Below are 22,646 nucleotides of genomic sequence, written 5' to 3'. Positions count from 1 at the left end.
TCGCACTGTGTCAGACAACGTTGAGGTCACATGAGATCGAGTATGACTGCGCCGAAAGTGGCAATTGCATTGAGTGAGAATTATCTGAGGAGCAAGAACTCCATTAAGAGCTGCACGGGAATGGCGAAGTGACTCACTCAATGCCGTCGCCGCTTCCCAGTTTTTAAGCTTAGGTTCAGTCTACTACGGGAAGGATGGCGGCTTGCCGAATTTGAGCCAAGGAATCCAGATTGGCGCAGCGCATGAAGCTCTTTGGGGTGCCAAATACAGTCACACCACAGACTCTACACGCACAACCTCACGAATGGACACGAGCCATGTCACACACGGCCTGGGGGTGTTATAACTGGACTACGCTAGTATTCAGCGTTCATGGGGGTCACATTTAGCTAAGACGGAGACCAGAATGCGATGCATACAGTTTCAGGAGCAGGAGCAGTCAATTCGCTACCCACCTACATTGGCAATCCCTCGATTGAGTAGTGGTGACCTCGAATCCCGCAGCACGTCCGAGCAGATTTCTTCGCATCCTGTCCCTTGCTGTACGGGGCCTACGTTCCCGGCTTTATGTGAACTTTGGTCCATAGCAAGTCAGTGGATCCTGGAATATTACAAGGATGGAGCCGTGCCACTAGGTAGTGACTCATCTGCCTAAAAATGTCTTGGTACATGTCTCACACCAAGTCAACAGTGGGCTACAATGTTGTCATCAGCTGTCTATTTACGCCTCGCAAATACGCGCTATTTTTAGTGTCCCTTGAGTGCTTCCGAAACGGACCTAACCCGTTAGGTCCGCTCAGCGAAGATTGCAAATCTGAGCATTCTGCCCAGTAATGCAACGCCCTATCAGCAAATGAGGCATTCGCCTTGCAAAATGGGGTTAAGTCTGCACTGAACGCATGCTTTTCTTCGGAAGCTATTGGGTTTCCCCACTAGTGAGAGTGAACACGTTTCTTGCCTACAATTGGCATAAATGGACAGGCAAACTCTCAGATCTACGGTTTTGTCAGAAGCGAAATTCCATGGAATATGCCACTGAATAATGAATTCATCAAGTCTCGCTTGTAGAAGTCTCTTCGATAAGCGAACATTAGCGACGTCAGTGAGTGCTGTGTCTTCTTCATTACTGCCTTTTTCGTTTTCCTATGTCCATTGGAAGGACAGATGAAGTGGCCAGCTGGCGCAGACCCCACTGGAAAGTATGCCTGCTTTCCAGTCTCCAGTCAACCCACTTGTGGGAATACTCATATCTTGAAAGACCGGTTAGCCATTCCTTCAAGTTGAATCCTGTAGGCTCTTCCGTGCCAGGGCCACCAAAGGGCTGACTTAACATCATGAGCAGGAAGAATGAGAGGCTCGTATGTGATGGGTCGGCTTGAGTAGGAATGTCCAGAAGGTATGCGTGGTCTGGTGGCCGTAGCTGCTGTTGTCTCATTTCTCTGTCTTCCATCGCTGTACAAGTACCTTGTGACTGAGAATTGCTTTGTTGGTTATCAATATCCACAGATGACTGTTTCGGTGTACTGCCCAACCCATACGCGACGGCTGCTTGGATAAGAGCCTCAAGCCGCTCATGGAATTGAGCGGCAACACGGTCCTGGGAGCCACAGAACGCAAGTACAGAGAGACAGTCTTTGACGTTTTCTAGGTCGTTCTGCCATGTCAACAACTCGAAGTTGTGTAACTGCTTCTGGACCACGGAGTGTAGTAGAATCATGCCGGAAATGTAAGTTTGGAAACTTTGTTTTATTCGTTAGTAAACAAGCGCGTCTCTCGATCTTGCAGAGTGAAACGTTTGAAGCACGTACAAGACAGGCCAGCAATGATCAGAGACTCCATCCTCATCGAGAAGCAGCCTCACGATTCCGGCCGATGCGGTGGCTGCTTGGACAGCGTCAGCGCTTTGTTGAATGAACGCCTCGCGTGGGTGCATATGTAGGTTGCTGCTGGGGCCCCCAATCGCGTATGACTTCCAGAAGAGAGTTGATACGCGGCGATAGAGAAGCATTATGGCCCCATGGTAGAGCATATGTAAACGCATTATCGAGTGTTTAGTCCCTCCTGGCAGTCTCTCAAGTGCAGCATCTCCAAGGTGCATAGCTTCCGGTAGCTCTTCGTACCAATCTTGCAACTCCCTCCTGATGGTTTGCACGGCCGTGCTTGTGAGATCCTTGAACATCAAATGCATACGAAGTATGTCTGCTTTCAGAAGACATATTCTCATCATTTCAGTTTGTACAACTGCTACGTATCAGATCAAAGACGATGCTGTTGGATCCTTGATGGAACACACCTTCGTAGATATTGGTTGGATCTTCCACCTTCAGGTCCGCAAGCTTGGACACAGTCAGGTACCATGAAGTCAAAACAAATGGAACAGTAATTGCTTACGACTCTTTTCTCAGCCGACCAGGCACTCCCAGAGATGCACCCAAGCGTCGACGAGAGCCAACTGCGCGGGGTATGTGGTTAGAGACGGCCACTTATGTCATAGAAGCTTGCTATTTGCTTACCTCGAGAAGAATATCAAAGTTCGCCACGTCTTCCGAAGATCAGACCACTCCACACTGGGTATATAATCAGGTCGCAAGGCTCTGCTGTTTATGCCATAGATGTGGCACATACTTAATCCAGTCTCTTTAAGTGGAGTCCGTATTAGCATCGTAGTGTACCGGATCAAGAACTGAAGCTACTTACCAACATAACTGAGAGAAACTATCTCCTTATTCATAATATTATATCGAGCCAAGAGAGCGCACACCTTGATAGTATGAAATGGTTTGTGCTCCATGGCAGCCTCCAGGAAGTGTCTAGCAAGGTTGCACAAGCCTAGCTCGACTTCCTTGCTAATCGCATCACGTGAGCATTGTGCCCCTACAGCAGCAACTGCCGCAAGACAACAGACCTTGGCCTTCAAGCTTTCGGAAGGCGCCTGCGGCTCATCAAAGATGGTGCTATAGCATTGCAATACATAATCTTCCGAAAAGACGTGGAATAATTTGCTGCTGGAGCAAAAAAATGAGTCTATTGCTCGCATTACAAGCGAAGCTTCCGGAAGTAACAGACGGAAGTCGGGTACTGATTTGTTGGCTAGGATCAATAAATTGTAGTGTTGATCCTGCCTGTCAGGCGCATTTGCCCGACTTGCAAGACCATGAATAACTCCGGTCGAGCGGTCATTTCGTATGCCTTTTAAAATCATGCCGAGCTTCTCTGGACTACTCGTTCTCAAAGAAGCCGCAAACTCTTCCAAAGACTCAAGCCGAGACCTGATAGCGGTCGCTCGACTCTGACCCTCTTGGCCAAGGTATCCGCAGGTTCGGTTCCTGGTTGTGCATATTGAGCACTTGGGCCACCTACCATCGCACTGATTGCGCTACAAGTGTTAGCAAAAGTAAGAATAATACATGATAGAGACCTGGACAACCTTTATCTTCAACCTTCGACAATCATGGCAAGCTTGTACAGCAGAAGAAATAGCACGAGCTGCGGTGGGATTTCTGGAGACGGTGGGTTTTAATGTTCGGAAAGCCATTTAACGTTTCATTAGCATACCAAATACACCCAATACAACACGATGATGATCAAGAGTTATGGACTGGTGTATACGAAGTCATGGTAGGCATAATAAAAAGAATCGGCGATGTAGACGTTGAAATAGGGACTTGATGGTGGGCAGTTCCCTGCGCACCTGAATCTTTATGATGCCGTCGCTAGGCGGTCGGCACCAATCAGGCGGGAGCATATCACATTTCGGAACGATCTAGACCGAAGCCTTTGTGCCGTGTATTGGAGCCACCAGGCACCTTAGTACATACCAACCGTTTTAAAGGAGGTAAGGGCTGGGACAACAAATCCGCTACAAATACGACTAAACTGCTGACGACGAAAGCCTAGCGAGTCAGACAACTAAACTACCTCAATACAAAAATCATACGAATAAAAGCGTCCAACACCAGAAATTAATAAACATCATCTGTATCCTCGTCATTAAATGTCTCTACAGAAATCTGACAAGCGAGGGTATCATTAACATGACATACATCCGCTGTCTCCATGGGCGACTTCCCAGCTTAGGTACGCTATATGATGCTCACCTCATGTACGCTTATCGCAGGATATTCGTCAATAAACATACTGGGCGTGAATGTCAATACGTTGAACACAATGAATAAGTAGTCTGTACACCCCCTGTAATAGTCTCAGACATACTGGCAGCCTGTTAGAGCCATCGACAATTACTCGGTAGTTTAGACCCAACACCAAGCTCATATTGGCGCCGGTGACCGGTTTTGAATGGCCGATCCGACCAGCTAGTTCGGTGCTGGACCGGGATGAATGCACTGATCAGCCCACTTTAACAACCATGTCACCTAACTTGTTGAGACCGCCGGCTCATACATAATCTGGTGGTTTCTATTATCGATTGAGCTTCCAGTATTTGAAGTAGCCAGTTTCGCGGAGAGTGGTCCGACTTTTTGCCCAAGTCGCTGGAAGCTGACTGTCTTGTCAGCGGTTACTGACAATTAAACGGCAATGTGACTTGAGGTTGAGTTTTGGAATATGAATTACTATCTCGTGGGATGTGGAGAGGCCTGTGAGAATCTCGTCATCCTGAGAATTTGTGAAAGGTGCCAACTTGACACTGGAGATTGCCGCGGTGAAACCGTGAATGCTGATGAAAAGGCAACCTTGTTTCGCCAGCTGAGACGGAGTCGACGGCTGTTACATGGGCACCAAGGCGCGTCCCGAAAGCAGCTCTTTTGTGGAGCAGCTACCACCGAAACACCGTAGCACCAGGTGCCTTTGGAAAGGTCTTGCAGGAATTGGTTAGTAGCGGCGTGGTGGCTGCGTCTTTTCCAATGCCACCTGCGTGCTCTTTCTTAATTGACCAATGCAATGAACTGTGATGATCACCCTACCTGTACTGTCAAAGTGGATTTGGGATCGAGCATTCACTAAGTCGCAAAGGAGTAAGGCACTGACCCACAATTTACCTTCGAACCCCAAGACTGACGCAATTGCTATATCAGGCCACCAACAAAGACACACTTGAGCCATAGCATTGTAACAGTTGGAACTTATAAGATTCCATATCGTTCGTCGTCAAACACCGTTTAAGTCGTTCATCTTCCTTACGCCAAACAAATATGCAGAGGAGAAAGAGAACATTGCTCCCTGCGCCAATCAGGTCACTGGACGAGCCACACGCAGAGATGACAGCCGAATCCAGCACGCAAAAGAGGAAGCGAAGCGGAGTAAGCGTCGCCTGCAATTTCTGCAGAAACCGAAAATCTGCTGTAAGATAGAGTAGTAAGCTAGTAGCGAGAGATAGTTCTGATGACTGCATGCGCCTACGTTACTAAATCCGCCAAAGAAACATACATGGAGGCCTTAAAGAGACAGAACGGGGCTTTAAGACCAAATGAATATGCGTTATTAGAGATTTTAGACCTTCTGAAGTCTGATTCAGATGAAAGATCAATGACTGTAGTTCGCAAGTTGAAGGCATCCAATGAGACCGATACTACCACTCTTCTGGAACGGTTGAAGCAAGATGTGACAGCAGGAGACGGGAGTATCCTGGATCAACTTGGCGTAACAAACAGTGCAGGTGCACCTTCGCAATCGAGTGTCGAGTTCAATCTCATGCTTCGTCATCCAGTAGCATATCCTGCTCTGGCTCAGGTCGATTTGCCCTCAAAGCTTCTACACCCATTGCCGATTCGGTTAGCGAAAGTAACTGTAATGGAAACGCACTACTTGGGTGTGTATATCTATCCCCAACCTAGAATATGTTTTCGATACCATTTCTAAATGCAGTGCAAGTCCGGTAGGCAGGGCCTTAAGCATATTCCCACCCGCTGCGCGAGCTGTCTGATCGCGAGTGTGTGGGAGGGAGGCCTAGAGCGTCCTGGATTATAATCCATTCGGTAAGTTTATTTTCTTGCGTCTGGGAAAGCCTCTGAAGGGAAGAAAATGCATCCTTTCTACATTCCCGGCCATACATGCGGTTGAAGAGAGTGGCTCTAGGAATGCCCCACTCCATCGAGGCCTTCCGGATAGACTTCCCATTGGCAACCGCCTCAAGTGCCTGGCTGAAGTCATGTTCGGTATATACGTGACCAGAGACTTGTTCGGCTTCGTGTTCGGGTCTGAAAAACATCATAACGCCGTTGACGACGAGAAAGTTTCGGAACTGAGCAGGCTTGCGGCATGCGGCAGATTTTGCTAAGAAGATCCCAGAGCTCAAATTTAGCACGGCACAGATCATGTCCTATGTCTTGGATCATAAGAACTCGGCTGAAGACGCGTTGAAGGAAGCCAATGGTTGGTTCGGGCTTCCACCTAGTGAGAAGCAAGTCAAGTCCGGAGAAAAAAAGTCTTAAGGATTCTCTAGAGACTACTCAGCATTCGGGAAATGGTTTGTGGATTAAAAGGGGAAATGAGGAAGAACCGGCCGAGAGCCGAATGAAGAGGACCAAGAAGTATGATGAGTCTTTGGATTAGTCGAGTTAACTTTGCGAGAAGCGTTCTCTTCAGGCTGTGTTAAGAATACCTGCATGTTTATACAACCTACGCTCAAAGCGACTGGGATGACCTGACGAGAAGGGCACAGTATGTTCTGCACTGTAAGTATGCCTGTACAGCAATGGAGTTTGAGTTTGAGCCACAATCTCGGGGAGTAGAGATTGGAGGGTCTTTGGCTTCCATGCCACCCCACAACATTGGACGAGGCATGATTTCTACAAGTATGATACAGTAAACTATGCCACAGAACAACATTGTCAGAAGCGAAGACCACATAACCCTCCCCAGAGATCTTATGAAGTGATCATACGTAATTAATCTCTATTCATTTTTGTGACTATATTAATACCACAGCGGAGGCCGACTATTGCAAAATAAAGGCGGAACCTCAGCAAGCCCGCCGCTTTGGCAGCACCTAACCAGTCAGGTAGGGAGAAGAAAAGAAGGATGACAAGTAGGGTGTACGACGTTTTCTCGCGAATCCTTCTTCGCTGCTCGCGATTCTTCTTTTAGAACATCTCGCGCGCTGGGAAACAGTCATGACTTTGCGGTTCCGACCTATATTGCCAGCCCAGCCTGGCAGAGATTCCAGCAGCCCTGTCTCCCCAGAAGGTGGACGCACGAGTCGTGTTCCAGTCGCATGCTCAGCTTGCCAAAGGGCGAAAACAAAGGTTAGCCATCCCTCAAACTATATTAATACTAACATTATGTTGAAAGTTCATGTTTCTAGTGCAGCGGCGACCGACCCGCCTGCAATCGGTGCAGCACCAGAAATATTACATGCGAATACGACGCTGAAGCGAATCAGACCCGTGCTTCTTCCAGACGGGAAGTTGAGGGACAGCTTCGCGGACTCTATACGTATTTACAGGCGAGATCATGGAGCGAAGCAGTGGAGATCCTAAGACGCATAAGAGAAACTCCTGATCCCTTGGATGTGGTCCGCCTCGTTAAAGCTGGCGATCTCCTCCTCCGCGAAACTTCACCCGCGGCCGGGGATGACACCGCTGTGGAACCACGGGATCTAGGTGCTCAGTGCCCCAGCCAAATGCAGCAGCTTCCTGACTCGCCATGGACTACCGTTACCGACGACCACACCGTGCAAAATCTAATTAACATATTCTTTGAAAACGACCTGGGGTTTCTTTTGTCTTTTGTTGACAGAGGCATGTTTTTGAGAAACATGCAAGCGAAACCTCAGCTGCCTCCAGGGTTGAAAGCAACTCCACTCAATCCACTGGGTGCTCGAGTGTAGTGGACAGATCATAATCCACTGACTATCTCAGCATAGTGGATCCACTGGAAGCTATTGTGGATTGGGTGGATTGGGTGAATTGGGAGTGGATTGGCAGAGCGCCAGCGAAGGTATCCCCGGAGGCTCGGCCACCCGTCTTCCTTGTTCCAACTTCCGAGTCGGACTTATCTCCAACTAGCTTCCATCTCCTCTTGGACACTTTCCATCTGAGTAAGCCACTTTGTTGCCCATTCTTCTAGCTGTTGTCCAGACATCTGAGCCAATTCCATATCGACTTGTTCTTCGTTTACCGAAATAAAGAAGGGATCTAAGTCATTAATAATGCCCGCTCTCAGCCATGACCGCAATACCTGGCACATCCCGATAATCTGGGCTTCAAGTTGGTGGCGCAGAGGGCTCACCATCCGACCTGCTGCGGAGAAAAGACGCTCACACTCAGCAGACATTGGTTGTATCGTGAGATAGTCAAGCGCCATTCGCGATAAGTTTGGATACTTGCAGCGCTTCTCATGCCAGTAAGCCAGAGGATCGTTGATGGAGCCATCGCCACTTTCGCAGTACGTAATCCAATGGAGGTATTCATCTTCGACTGGCGTGAGGCCATCCTGGCCTGCTTCTGGCGATGTGTAGCGGTTTCGTTTGAGATATTCTTGGAACGGATTGTCCGAAGTCTTCCGCTGCTTCAGAGACGGCTCAACAGCTATTGGCTCCTCTCCAGGCAACGTGGCCTCCCGATACTCAAAACGCCAGACATCGTGAACAATTCTTTTCGCCTCGTCAATCCACTCAGGACGGTCAGCCCAGTTGCGCTCAAACCATTTCCATCGGTACGCTGGGTGGAGCGCAAGGCCAGTGTAGTATATTGGCGTCTCGCTCAACATCCCGTAGTATTCATTCAACTTCTGCCAGCCCAAATTGATGTTGACCCTGAAATGTTCAGGATCAGGAAAGCCCTTCGCGATATCCTTGAAGCGTTCAAGCTGCTCGAGAAGGGATTCAAAGCCTTGGATAACGTCCCAAATATTGCCATATGACCCAGTCCACCCACGCTTCCGCTTGCGGATCTGGCCGTCGCCTTCGAGCATTTTGATCGTGGCCTCGTAGTAAGTAAGGACCTGCGCAAATATCTCGACCACTTCCCAGTCCTTTTCGGATAGCTGGTTCTCTGGCTGGCAAATAAAGGGCAATGCGAGTGACTTCCTAAGGCCACCCCTCTTAGTCTTGTGTTGTTGCTCGAATTCGATTCGATGGTGGGCAATAAGTCGCTCGATATAGTCACGAAGAAGTAGAGCTCGTCGTATCATGTATAATTGTGACAACCATCTCGTTTCGTTGTCCAAAATCACGTCCAACGGCTTTCTGGCGTTAAGTTTGGGGTCGGACGACTTGGCGAAAGCTTCTCGTTGAATGCTGCGAAGCATCCCAGTCAACAAGTCAGACCTGTGGATAGCTACCACAAGATTGTGTAATTTGCCTGCTGGCCCCTTCTTACGCCAGATCAAGTGTTCTGCTTCAGTAAGAGGTTCTCCCCCTGATACCCGCCGCTCAAAAGCATCAGCATTGTGGCCAAATAGAATGGCTTTGGCGGAGATGTTCAATATATGCCCAAAACAGTGCCCTCGCCTGCGGGACCCTACGAAGCCGAGCTCTGCACCAATAATCTCCATAGCGGTGTCATTGTTTTTCGCGTTGTCAAGCGTGAAATAGCCAATCTTGTGTTGGATCTGGTACGATTCAATTACGTCGAGAATTTCGGCGGCGATATTTGGCCCTGTGTGCTTGGCGCTGACTTCGGGAAGCCCTAGCGTAATCTTACAAGGCTTGTTGTTTTCGTCCCTATAGAAGCAACATATACCATATAATGCATGTCGATTTCCGGACCGCCAGCCGTCGAAGGACATGTGGATAAGGCCAGGCGCCTTGCATAAGACATCTATCACCGTCTGTTTGTGTTGTTCGAATGCGGCGACGATCTTTTCTCGAACCGTTGTGTGGGTAATATTGGCTTTACGTGCCGAAACTGACGGGTTCAAGTAATCGAAGATGGCTTGGAGTTCTGCCTCTTCAGAAATAGAAAAGGAGTGGTTCTTGGCCACGATCCAGTCGATCAGAAGCCTCCGGAAGTGTTCCTTGTCGAAGCGTTTGATGAAGTCATTCGCAATGGCTTGTTCACGTGGGTCTTTTAGATCAAGTTTCATGGATTCCACCAGGGTCCGCTGCCCCGTAGCCCTTCTGGCCTTAGAATTCAGCTTTTTTTCAGCGCTTCCTTTCGTCATTCCAGGCGGGGCGGGAATCCCGTGGTGGTTGAAAAGATGATTGATTGTACGCGTTCTGGATGCCATCAGCTTCAAAATGACGTGGATTTGGGGCATTCTTGCGAATGCACGCTCGGCAAATCCATCTGCGCTCGTCCTCTTTTTGAATGTCATATCCAAATTGCCAGGGCCCAGCAACGCGTCTCTCTGGCTCGCTCAGAGAAGGTCCAGCCAGGGAAATGCCTCCACAGCGTACGCTCGTAGTGTTCATCGCCTGGGGCAGGGGTTGTCCGACTAGAGACAGGGGTCAAGGTCGACTCAGTAGAATTTAGCGTCAGGCAGGGCGTTAATTCGGGTGCCGATCCGAAGCCGCTGTCAGAGACATCGAAGCAGGATTCAGGCGAGATCATAGTCAAAAAAGTCTTTACATCATGTCAAAAATCGCAAACGAGGTGAAAGTAAAGGTGAACAACGTCTGGTTAAGTCAGCGCGAATAGCGCGTCCAACGCGGCTACCTGGCTCAATATGTCCGTATCTTGTTGATGTTGCAGGTACTTTCCAACCAGTCTAATTTGTATGGATCGCCAAGTAGCGAGAGCCACATTGGCTAGAGTATTAACGAGCCCCATGTCGCGCGGCCGACGCGATTTGTGTCGCCTTCAATTGTTCGCGTAATATTGGGATATTGAAGAATCCGAGCGCATTTTTCGAATCATCTGGGAAAGGGCTATTGGATGGTTAATATCTTGTATTGTGAATCCGTAGTCAGTGTTGTCCAGCTGCAAGGGGACTCTGCGAGATATAGATTTACAGCTTGAAAACGGACGAACTACTCCTGATATGCATAATGAGGTGGATTTTTTGAGCAAAACCTTATCCTCGCATATCGAAACTAGTATCATTAGAATCAGAAAATTGAGGATATTCAAAGAGTACTATATTTATTATGTGAATTCTACAATTACACTGTTCAGAAGCTTCGTGGTGTTTTTGATACAGGGTGGCGGGATCGGTGGAATCGGTTGCTGTTAGGGTTACTCTGCGAAAATGTATGAGCGGGCTTAACTGCTCCTCTCCTAATCCACCCAATCCACCCACGACATCGTCCAGTGGACTCAGTGGATTAGCCAATCCACTAGGATTATTGCCAGTGGAGTGGACGTGGAATCCACGAGTGGATCCACTGCGTGGATTGAGTGGAGTTGCTTTCAACCCTGGCTGCCTCGAAATGGATGGTTTTGTTCCCTGTTGCTAGTTAATTCTATTTGCGCCATTACGGCAGTAAGAGTCGTTGCCGGTGTGCAGATAGTCCGTGATACTAACCATGAATATCTAGTTACATTACGCATTAACCAATCGGGGGCTAGGCCTGGCCTTTTTCACCGAAGCAAAACGACTACTTGACTTGGAAGCTGGACGGGCTTCGCTCTCGACGGCACAGGCCCTCTTCGTCATGTTTTCATACTGCTGCTGTTTGGGACGAGACCGGGCGGGAAGCATGTTTCGAGCTGCAGGCCACGAAATGATGGAGCGCATGATGCCAAACATTAAACGAGCGCTTTCAAATACCTCTTATGCAGCTGACAGCCGTCGAGCCATTTCTAAAGCTGTTTGGGGCATGTTCTGCTTCGACAGGTTAGTTTAGTGACCTCCTAGCTGTTCTATACATTGTCATTGGATCGTTTAGTCACGACGCTCACATTATCGCAGCATCTGTTCCTCCGTGTATTTTCGGTCATCTCTCTTTCCTACACCTGATTTGCCTCGGCCGCTCAGACTTGTCGATGGGATGAAGGATGATTCCCAGAGTGAACTTGAGGCAGGAGAGTCAATCCCTGCCCGGCTTGGTTACGAAAAGGAGGATATGGCACTGGGATATGCTTGTGATTTATCCGAAATCTTCAATAAGGCCATGGATTGTGACGTAAGACATGATCTTCAAGATGGAACCAGAACTGGCAGTTTGCAACTAGCTCAGCTATACCGTGAGCTGCAGACGCTCCAATCCAAGTTACCCAAGGAAGAAGAATACCAAGGGAAGCACCACTTCGAGCATTGCCATTTGTGGTGAGTGACTTGCTGTGCTGCAATCAATAACCTTGACCTCATACTAGATTCCAGGGCATATCACCACGTGGTGGCCGCCAACATCGCGCGACTCCAGCAACGTTGGCATACTCAAATGCACTCCTCTCTGGATAGTCCCAACAATGTTTGCGTCCAACACTGCCAAAGCATCATAAAGCATGTTGATCGACATCTGACTCAGTACCCTTCCCATCGCCAAAGCTCCCTGACTGCCCTCCTTTTCGCCTACACATGCACCATAACCCTCATCGGTCTTGTTAGCACGTCATCATCCGCGGAACGAACCCTTTGGCGGGGTTGCCAAATTCTTCATCAGGTGACGGCATATCCATTGTCAGAACTCCTGCTTGAAGGGCTGGTGGCTGTTGCGAATCAATTAGACGTGCGGCTACCCTCCGACTCGGCGCCATATTTTAGCAACCTGAACGTAAATGGAAGGGAGAATGACGATATTCCTCTTGGGTTTGTTGTCCCTACTCATGGCCGGCAGCTCAAATTATTGGGTGAAAAGGAATTAGATGTTGACTCAGAAGGGGTAGGTATTGAACTAGGTGATATCATTGCATGTTGGAGGGCTAGCCTCAAAATAGATTGACACGCAGCTCCTACGGCTCCAAACATCTGCCAGGTGCAGTTTCAGGTTGACAGTCTCTATTTGGACGCACCCAAATCTCTATCCGGACGCACCCCCCCATATTCAGCCACAGCCTGTCTCCGATAATGCCCCGATCGAATTTGTGCTGTCAAAGTCTGCAGTAAGGTAATTACATGCTACCATTGCAATTCTCGCCTCGTTTAGGCGGGTTTCTAATCCGTTGCTACTATAATAATATCGCCAACCTTTTCATTTCCCTTTGCTTTGGATGGCGGAGAGCCGTTTATGTCACAATCCTTCACTGTTTTTGGAAGATTGTGCTGTTTAGTTGGACTGTACCTGGCTCTTTGCCTCTTTGCCTCTTTGCCTGTTGACGAGTAACTCGAGTTGTTACAGCATCCGCAATCTTCATACGTTTATGGGGATGTTTTTGTTGGTCTTGTAAGTCAGTTGCATCCTCCTCGTCGAGACTTCTCCCAAGCTCGAATTGAGTAGCTACGACGTGCAGATCTCTGAACACCGCTTCGTGTTGTGCTTTGGGGAGCAAGTTGATGACGAGAAGTTGCATGCTCGTTGCCAAATGGTTCGCCGTTTCGTGGTCGACCTTTGGGTATTCCCATTGGTGGGCGTTGTACCTGTAGAAGAGGGTCGTCAATTTCTCGAGAACGCTTGATGTGCCAAAACCGATCTAAGTCCTCCTTCTTTAGTGGCTCGTCATGACAAGCCAACTCCAAGAGTCTACGAGCACAGGGTAAGCCGTATTGGGCCTTGGTAGAGCCTGTACAAGCTGATAACGGCTTTTTCAGAACCTGACTTGACTCCATATACATGTGGATCCTGTTCAGCTGGTCTAGAGCCCAGCGAGTAACCCTTAGAGGCAGCTGGCCAAGCCATTCTCTCCCTGAGAACTGATTTCGAATGGTGTTATTCGCTTGCTGTATTTTGCCTTTGTACAGCTGGCGTTTGTCCCTTGTTTGACTAGCTGCTGCTTCTTCCACATCAGGGAGGTCGGACTGGAGGGATAAGTGGTAGGTCTTCAAAGAATGATGATTTGACTCTGCTGGTGCTGTCGTAAGAAAACCGAAGTTTCTATAATGGCGAGTATAGCAGCAAGCCCACTCTTTCTTCAAAGGCAAATATGTGTCCTTAAGGTACCTCAAAATCCGCTCCTGATGTTGGAATGTCTCTTGAAGCTGGGACCAGGCTTTATTGAACTCATCCTCCGACCTGCTAAACACCATATATCTCCAGAGCAGGTATAAACCCGCACGTGTATTTAATACCCGCTTAGGAAGAGGCTCCAGTTTGGCATCCTTCATGTCTTTCATGTTGGTGTTTCTCCGTTCCATGTCTCGGATATCGGCATTTTCCGCATCTTCATCATCCTCATCTGTCTCGGAATCATCAGGTTTCCTCCACCACTTCTTGATGGATAGCACTACATTGCTGTTGATGTGAAAAATGCATAGTTGGAGTTGCGCTTCGGGGAAGATTTGCCGTGCTGCAGCACGCAACTGGTCGTCCTTGTCTGTGATAATAACCTTTGGTGGGTCGATGTTGCCCGCCCGTTGGAATCTCAATAGCTGTTGGAGGAACCACACATAACTAGCAAGCCGCTCATTATTCAGAAGGCCATAACATATTGGCATGGAAGTCTTCTCAGATGATACGGTCACAGCAGTAACCAAAGGCATTTTATAGCAGTTGGTCTTGTATGTAGCATCAATTTGGAGGCATGCAGAAAATTGCTGCCACATTTTCCCACCTTGATGGTATCCCCAAGCAGCATTCCGAAAGCGGAACTCGTCCTTAATCCAATCTAGCCCCCAAATCCAGATTTTCTTGGACTCAGTGAGCGTCCGTACAAAGTCATTAGTAGGGCCGTATCCTTGACGTTTGGTTTGGATGACTTTCCATCGCCAGTTATAAATATCTCTCCTTCGAACAGCAACCTGAGGCCACTTTTGACGGAGCTGCTTATATATAGACCGAGAGGAGATTGTCTTGTCAAGACAAAGACACTCCAGAAAATCCATCTGGTCGTCCGATAACTTCCGCCAGTGATAGTACTCAGTAAGATTTTGCGATGGCGCGTGGTCTCGATGGACGGAGCTAACAACTCTCAGGGACCATTCAAAATTATTAGGCTGGAGGGACTGAACGATTACTTTGAACGGGCAGCTGGCGGCCACCTTTGTTGTATTCGTCTTCCGCAATTGGGCAGTGGATTCTCTGGGCTTATAATACCGGCTCTTGTCACAGACAAGCTCGTATTTGACCGTTTGTGTCTTTGCCTTGTTCTTTTGGCTCCTTATTGCGACCAGGCCCATCCGATTCCTAATACAAAACTCTTTCAGTGTGTCGAAGAGCGTGTCAACGGACTTATAACTTGCCGTTAGAAGCGGGGAGTCAGACGGAAAGTCCACGCCCCAGGCTGACCATTCCACTCCTCAGTGTCGTGATTATCGTTACACTCATCGGAGTCGCTATTTGATTCATCTGCTGAATCGATGGGTAGCGTTTCACTGGATTCAGCAAAGCCTGGAGGGCACGTCATAGTCAGCAACACTAAATTCTGATGGATGGTCTCTGAGGGCACCGTATTTCATCTTTTGTTCTCTTTGTGCACATGCTATCAAGAGGAGTGTAGGACGGTACATCCATGCGCTACCCTCAAACAATTTTCAAGTGACCTATGTTAGTTGATAAGTAACCCTCCGTCGACTCTGCGACCGGACTTGTAATTGACGACACATCGCATCGGTAATCATGAGAGAAAACATAGCCGGAAAAAGGAATTATGAGGGGTAAAAGCTCGGACGAAAGGAAGGTTAAGAAGTCAAGAGAACAGATTCCTGAAGGAAGAGAAAATACGCATACGCAGCTCCTAATCTACTATTTCAGTTCCGTGTCTCTTGTCGATCGGAACATAATGCGACCATATATGTCGGGCTTTCGCATCCCTCCAGATTCAACGTCCATTGATCTATAATTCGATCCTTGAATAAAGTATCGAAGAGCCTGAAACAGATTGAGACTTAGAAGTGAGCAATTTTGGAGTCACATAGGATCTTTTCTCTTCGCATCAGGAATTCTTCATGAGCTTGCTTCACTGACAGCCAGAACCGTAATATTCATCATCAAATGCTCTGGTCACGATGTCGGAGGCTTGGTGGCTGCGCTGTGGCTGAATGTTGGCGACCGGACAGGAGACCGGTCCCCTACGGGGTCCGCCAATGCCTTGAGGAACGAGCTTGAGAGCCTGAGAAGCAGGGCGCTTGCCTTGCGAAGGAAAGCAAACACTTATCTTGTGAAGCTTACAATGCGTGTTTATATACTGGGTAGGTGGCGACGGAGCCCTGGGCAGGTATCGCGTAGTGTCCTGGAGTCATAGGCAGCAGTTTGAAAGAGACGGTGATCATGAGTGCCAGGCATTCGCTTTATAGATGATGGAGAGATTCCTAGTAGCTACAGGTCATGGTGGCGTCTCTGTCCCTTTACTTTTTCCTCCTGCGGGTTAAGACACCGTCCATGCGACGGAGCCCACGCTGGCGTACGGCTCAGACCCCGCGTTCAACAACATTATGGGTTAATTAAAACACTGTTTCCTGTCACAATTATTTACCTTGGCAACCAGTTTCTTCAATCTGTATCTTCGTGGGAACTAGCATTAAACGATTCTCCGTGACTATGGATTACTCGACATGGGATAACATGGACACGGATTTTAGAACCAGACATTTCGCCTCCATTAGTCCATACTCCCCGAACGCCCACTCTCCAGCAGTCGCACAAATATAGTGCAGCAGCTACAGCGAGCGCCAGCCACAAGCAGTACACCAGAATTCATCCAAGCCGTCATCGTAAGGGCGCCTTCACCGTCACCCAGGGATACACATCCCAGGCACTGCAAGGGGCGATATCCTCTCTTCCATCCATCCCCAGCCGTCGCATAATTCTCGGTGGAACGGTTCAAGATCTGGTATCCTTCTGTGGAGTTTCCACATATTGGTTAGCCAGCAGACGAATCCCCTGCGGTCACACATATCAAGAGCCTTCAATTGGGCGAAGAGGTCCACATTCCGGTCGCGGACGTCGGCTGTTTTCTCGAATATCAGCTGCCTAAATTCTCTTTCAAGGGCAACTAAAGTCCTGCTAGCTTCTTTGTTTGTTTTGAGAAGTAAATATGCCAATCGAATCGCAAAGTCTTGGCCATTCCACCAACCCGGGACGTATTCCCAGCTCTTAAACAGCACGTCGAACTCTGTCAAATTAGTTATACACGACTAAGCAATTTGCTGTCACAGGGACGGTACCTTGATTGGATATGTCATCGTCGGTTCTTTCGACTTCACCAAGCCTTTGAATAGCATAGATGGATTCTACAGAATTCCCATTCGCTCAAACTCCATTACGATGGGGTATTTCTTCCGGTTCGTCCGCTACTTTTCATGAGGGTCTGTGAGAGAGGCCATGAACACGGGCAACAGGTATCAGAAATAGTCCAGGTTTGTTAAATTTAAATCTGCGACCCTCTTCTTTTTTTATTTGGTGAAAAGGGAAAGAAGGGGGGAGCGGTTGCAGATACAGACGACCGCATGTGAGTGCCGCCACGCATTCCCAACTAATATGTGCATAGTGAGTATCCGGTCTAAATTAGAACATGTATGAGAGTAGGGTACTTGTTTCCTGCTGATTTCTCGTGCGGCATTAACTTCCATCTGCTAGGTCTAGCGGACTGTGGCTAGGTGTGTCAGCAGATGAGATGGCAATGTAATCCGTAGAAACGGTCAGCGCGTCAAACATAGCCATAGTGTCAAAGTCGTCGGCAAGTGCGTCCACCTGGGAGGAGCTAGTATTTGTAAGAGCCAGGTCCAAATCAACCACAAATGCAGCTCGGATACTATCTAGTGCCATGTGGTGCTTGCCGGTATTCTGCATTTGTTCAAACAATGATGCGGCTGTTGAGCCAGATATAACGCCCCTTTGGCGTGCCATTGAAAGTAATCCCTTTACAATGGAGTAAACAACGCGGTAAGAAGGATAGAGATCTCGATAACATGAGATGCAGAGTAGAAAATATGCAAGACTGTCAGGGTCGCCTACCATGTTCACCATAACATTAGCGACCTGTAGCAAAGCAACATGCCACAAAATGCTACGGCTAGAGGAAGGATACCTGCAATCGAAGATCCGAACTAGGTGTTTCAACTGTTTTACTGATGCCATGAATGGGCCCATGGGCCAAAACTGCGTGGTGTTAATCTTCGGAGCGACTCTTTGTGCTGATGTAGCGAACGGTCGGAATATGCTTAGAATTAAAATGTGCAGCCAGATGCTGTTCAATATTAGTTCAACACTAGTGTAGTTGGAAATAATACCATCTTGGGGGATACATACTGCATTGTGGCGCTGTGATCAGTGCTTTCGTCGCCACGAGCTATTTCGTTAGGTAGCTTGTCCGACCAGCTCAAAAGTTTCTGATACATGGATTCAGCATACTCCTGAGATATTCTACTGACAATCTCGCTGCCTCCATCCTTATAATATTCCAGAATCCACTGACTTGCAATGGACCAAAGTTCACATAAAGCCGGGAAAGTTGGCCCCGTAAAGTAAGGGGCGGGTTGCGAAGGAATCTGCTCGGTCGTGCTGTCGGATTCAAGGCCACTACTTCTCAATCCAGGAATTGCCAATCTGGGTGGATAGCGAATTGACTGATCCTGCTCCTGAAACTGTATGCATCGCATCCTGGTCTGCGTCTTAGCTAATGTGATCCCCAAGAACGCTCGAGACTAACGTAGTCCAGTTATAGGCCCCCCAGGCCGTGTGTGACATGGCTCGTGTCCATTCTTGTGGTTGTGCATGTACAGTCTGCGATGTGGCAGTATCTGGCACTCCAAAGAGCTTCATACGCTGCGCCATCTGGATTCCTTGGTTCAAATACGGCACTCCCCCATCCTTGCCGTAGTAGACTGAACCTAAGCTCAAAAACTGGGAAGCGGCGACCGCATTGAGTGAATCACTTCGCCATTCGAGGGACCAGAGATTATCGGCCTCAATGAAGAACGCGTCACTGTATGCAATAGCTCGCGGGTCGAACGCCGCATAAGCTTGCTATTAACGTCAAATTCTGTACTTAGAGGACTCTGGGAATATATTTACACAAGCCCAGTATAGAAGAGAATTCACTAAGAGTGGTGAGCAAAATCGAAGACATGGCTCGACTAGGTCGTTTATGAAGAGCTCCGCATCAAATAACCCAAGAATTGGGTGATCTGTTTTAAGAAAGAGAGATATGGCACCAGCAGCGAATTCATCAGTCACAGGTACTGAAGTCCATTGAATGATCTTTAAACTCGCCAGCCGGTCATCGCAGTAGGACAGTGGACTTTTTCCCGGGATCACCGTGGAAGGATCCGCAGGCGTTTGTGAGCTTGGTATTGGAACAGGCTGAGGGCCTTGCGGGATGGATCTGCAGGGCGTTTAGAGACGGCATAAGCACATATCTTGGGCTGAGAAAGATATACATACCCAAAAAGCTCGTTTTCGCCACGATATGCCTTCGCTAATCGAATCGGCGAAGGGCGTAGAAGTTTCGAAGGCAAATCAACCGGAGCTAAAGCCGGATATGCTACTGGATGGCGAAGTATAAGGTTGAACTCGGAACTCGATTGTGACGGCACATCACTGGTACTTGTTACGCAAAGGTGGTCCAAAATACTCCCATCTTCTGTTGTCACATCTCTCTTCAACAAGTCCCAAAGAGCCGAAATATCTGTCTCAGTGGATGCCTTCAACTTGAGAAGCAAAGCCATTGATCTTTCATCCGAGTCGGACTTCAGAAGGTCCAATATCTCTAATAGTTCATCTTTATTTGACTCTAAAACCTTGTTCTGTCTTTCCAAAGCCGCCATATGTGTTTCGTTCGCAGAATCGGTGGCGTATGTGCATACAATGCCACGTCTGAAGCATGGTGTACATACCGGTCGTTTACCGTCGCACTAATAATCGTCATTAGAACCATCTCTCCATGTTACTTTACAGTATCTCACAGCAGTTTTTCTGTTTCTACAGGAGTTGCAAGCGACGGTTACCGCACATCGCTTCCTCTTACAAGCTGGGGAGTTGATTGTTCTGGGAATAATAACAAGCTGGTGCTTGATGCTGCCAATTTCCTAGCGGCTAATTTACAGGCGTTCCCTCAGTTCAGCACAAACGTGCGAACATGCCATGCTTGGTCTGAGGCTCATGCCGCGGCCCAACAGTTGAGCCTAGCATGTTGGCCCTGTGGGTGGGTTGACAAAGCTGACGCCACCTCAATGCGAAGTTGGATTGGCAAATCTAGATCATTATTCTTGCGCCAGTGTTGTGGCCTGCGAATGCCAAACTGGCCTCTTTAGCCGGTACATGATGCGTTTTTGCTATTGCGTTAATGCAATTAGACGAATAGGCAACCACAGCGTTAATGGCGTCGACTTTCCTCTCCACAACTTGCTTCTCAGATAAATCGTCATCAAAATCACCTAAAATGGCGGCAAGGCGGTGGCGCTCCGGTGGAATGTCAGCGTTTCGTTGCATTTTGGTAGAAATATGGATGCCTTGTAGCTGGTTTCGCAACTTCTCATCGTCTTCCTTCTCGAAGTAGCCTCTCCGGACCACCTTAAACACCTTTCTCCGATGCTTTTGGCGCGCTGTTCTGAGCTCCTGCTGTTTGCAGTAGTAGCTTGCTACCTGCGCCCTCGTTTCGGTTGTTGGTTCTGCGGCTGGCTGGTTGGTTGGACGGATTGGCGCAGGGCGCAACATTCTGTTCCTCCCCTGCATTTTGTTTGATTTAAGGAGAAGGGACTAACTGAAAGCTATTCGAAGAACTATATAAACAGGTCCATGGAGCTCCCAATAGCAATGGTACCATGACTGAGGCCTTTATTTGCTGGGTGGCTGAATGGCTTACTGTCCCATTCCACCAAAATTGCAATTCCCTTTCGATCTAGATCTTGAATCCCCACTTTAGCATTAGGAAAGATACGCCGGAGTGCAGCTAAAAGCACCAACACTAGTGACTCCGTAACGGGTGCCTGCGCCACAACTGGCTTGAACCAGCGGTCACATTAGCTACCCGATGTTGTAACAGAAGGCGTTGGGTCTAGATTGCCCAGTGATTCCGAATATTGAGAGGTTGGACCTTCACTCACGCCATTCCTGCAGTCTAGACTCTTGGCTTAGATGCACACACCGGAGTAAGCTCCATGCGCCGATTCACGGGTGCGAAGGTGACAACACACAAATGAGGCGAACCAGAGAGACGCATGAGAGACCGCACAGATACTGGGCACATCGCCCTGTTTGAGGCAGCAGATATGATATATATGTTGCTGCCATATAGTAACTACTCTCCGTACGATACTAAATTACACATGCACGTTAACTCTATTGATTGAAACCACCACGGTTTGGCTCTTTGCATTTAGGCAATGCCGTGGAACTTAGGCAGGACGACAAGCTCTAGTCTCCCGCGATTATTGCCTCGAGACGGGCCATTATTAACTTCCGAAGCAAGCATGACTGAGAAACCATTAAGGCGCAAGCGGAGAGCCACCCCTGTTGCATGCGAGCCTTGTCGGAGATCGAAATCAAAGGTAATTTGTGCGCAGCCGCCAAGATGTTGTTTGCAAATTTGAATTGCTGACAATGCCAAATCATTTCCAGTGCTCCGGTGAGAGGGTTTCTTGCAGCAGTTGTATTCGCCGAGGAGTGAAATGCCATTATAGGGACGTCCAAGACGGGGAGTCTTACCAACAAGCACTACAAAGGTCGCATGATAACTTGCTTCGAAGGCTCAAGACGTATGAGCATATTATCTGTCTTCTAAAGAACTCAGATCGTGAAACGTCGGAGGAACTCTATCAAAGAATTAGAGCCGGGGACAACATTTTTTTCGTACAGTACGGGCTGGAAGCAGCTGATATTCTTATCCGGCTACAAAGAGAGTCAATAAAAACTCATCGGTAAGCGTTGAATTTGACGCTTACATACACCATGTCCCTTGGGTTGCCTTGCTCGAGAACATATGAGCTGGTATTGCCTTGTTGGCTACTGTCAGTCTATAACTTGCCTCCGAACTCGCAGTCGACTGAGTACCACCAGAGGTTCTGTTAAGACGTAGATCGAAAGCCACCAAACGAGTCACAGATATTAGACTTTGTGTGTTCCGATACTGTGCATGTTGTACACGACTGAGAGAATATATTTAGTTATACAATCTTATCAGCCTCGGACCACATGCCGGATTTGTTCATGCCACGATTGGGTGCTATAGCGATGCTGCCGTGGAACCCATGATATACGGAGAGAGTTCGATCAGGAGTGATGTGCTCATCCAACCGTAAATGCAGGGTCTCGCATTAGCGTGTGATATTGGCGACCAAGATTGCGCCCCTCTTTTGTTCGTTGTTGGTCGAGACCAGAGCAAGTGGTAGGCGAACTGGAACGGTGCATGCCGGTTCACCTCTAAATGGGCCTAGACTGTTCTGGGTTTTCGGATTCTGGGGCTGCAAGCAAGTCCCCTACTCTGAGCAGGATTGGTACATGTGGACCACACAACAGACTCTGTTTCGTCCCTCGAGAGCATACGTGCCTGATCCTGCGAACGACGTACGCATGGAGAGTTCCTTGCCTTCAGGGTCAACCCCCAGCTCTCACCGTTGAAGTGAGCCACCTGCTGGACTTGCTGAACCCCAAGAGTGTTGCTGTCTCCCAGGCCCCGGGTCTAGGTGTGCACGCCTCGCAAGTAGTAAGTGGGCGTGAGACGCAGCTGATATCCTGATGACTGTCGGACTAGCGTACTTTGTGACAAAGGAATTTCAGTATGAGAGGAATGGATTAGACACTTCACTAGTACACCAATATGACGGTCCAGGCG

General features: G+C 48.4%; 4 protein-coding genes across 4 annotated transcripts; all 4 read right to left on the bottom strand.

The window, feature by feature from the left end:
• Window positions 1-7,950: 7,950 nt before the first annotated feature.
• On the bottom strand, window positions 7,951-10,062 carry VFPPC_01972 (restless-like transposase; the record flags this gene model as incomplete). The annotated part of the gene is made up of 1 exon (XM_018281704.2): window positions 7,951-10,062. The coding sequence occupies one exon, from the start codon at window positions 10,060-10,062 to the stop codon at window positions 7,951-7,953; it is 2,112 nt and encodes a 703-aa protein (XP_018138742.2).
• A 3,108-nt stretch (window positions 10,063-13,170) lies between these two features.
• Window positions 13,171-15,054, bottom strand: VFPPC_01970 (transposase; the record flags this gene model as incomplete). The annotated part of the gene is made up of 1 exon (XM_018281702.1): window positions 13,171-15,054. One exon carries the CDS (start codon window positions 15,052-15,054, stop codon window positions 13,171-13,173), a length of 1,884 nt encoding a protein of 627 aa, XP_018138740.1.
• Window positions 15,055-17,434: 2,380 nt separating this feature from the next.
• On the bottom strand, window positions 17,435-19,641 carry VFPPC_01969 (hypothetical protein; the record flags this gene model as incomplete). Its single annotated transcript, XM_018281701.1, has 5 exons — window positions 17,435-18,062; window positions 18,125-18,475; window positions 18,525-18,841; window positions 18,890-19,199; window positions 19,259-19,641. 5 exons carry the CDS (start codon window positions 19,639-19,641, stop codon window positions 17,435-17,437), a joined length of 1,989 nt encoding a protein of 662 aa, XP_018138739.1.
• Window positions 19,642-20,068: 427 nt separating this feature from the next.
• VFPPC_16678 (hypothetical protein) lies at window positions 20,069-20,548 on the bottom strand (the record flags this gene model as incomplete). The annotated part of the gene is made up of 1 exon (XM_018294431.1): window positions 20,069-20,548. One exon carries the CDS (start codon window positions 20,546-20,548, stop codon window positions 20,069-20,071), a length of 480 nt encoding a protein of 159 aa, XP_018138738.1.
• Between the last annotated feature and the right edge of the window lie 2,098 nt (window positions 20,549-22,646).

Source organism: Pochonia chlamydosporia, chromosome 1 (genome assembly GCF_001653235.2).
Source record: "Pochonia chlamydosporia 170 chromosome 1, whole genome shotgun sequence".
Classification (NCBI taxonomy): Eukaryota; Fungi; Ascomycota; class Sordariomycetes; order Hypocreales; family Clavicipitaceae; genus Pochonia; species Pochonia chlamydosporia.
This window is presented reverse-complemented; position numbering and strand designations above follow the sequence as displayed.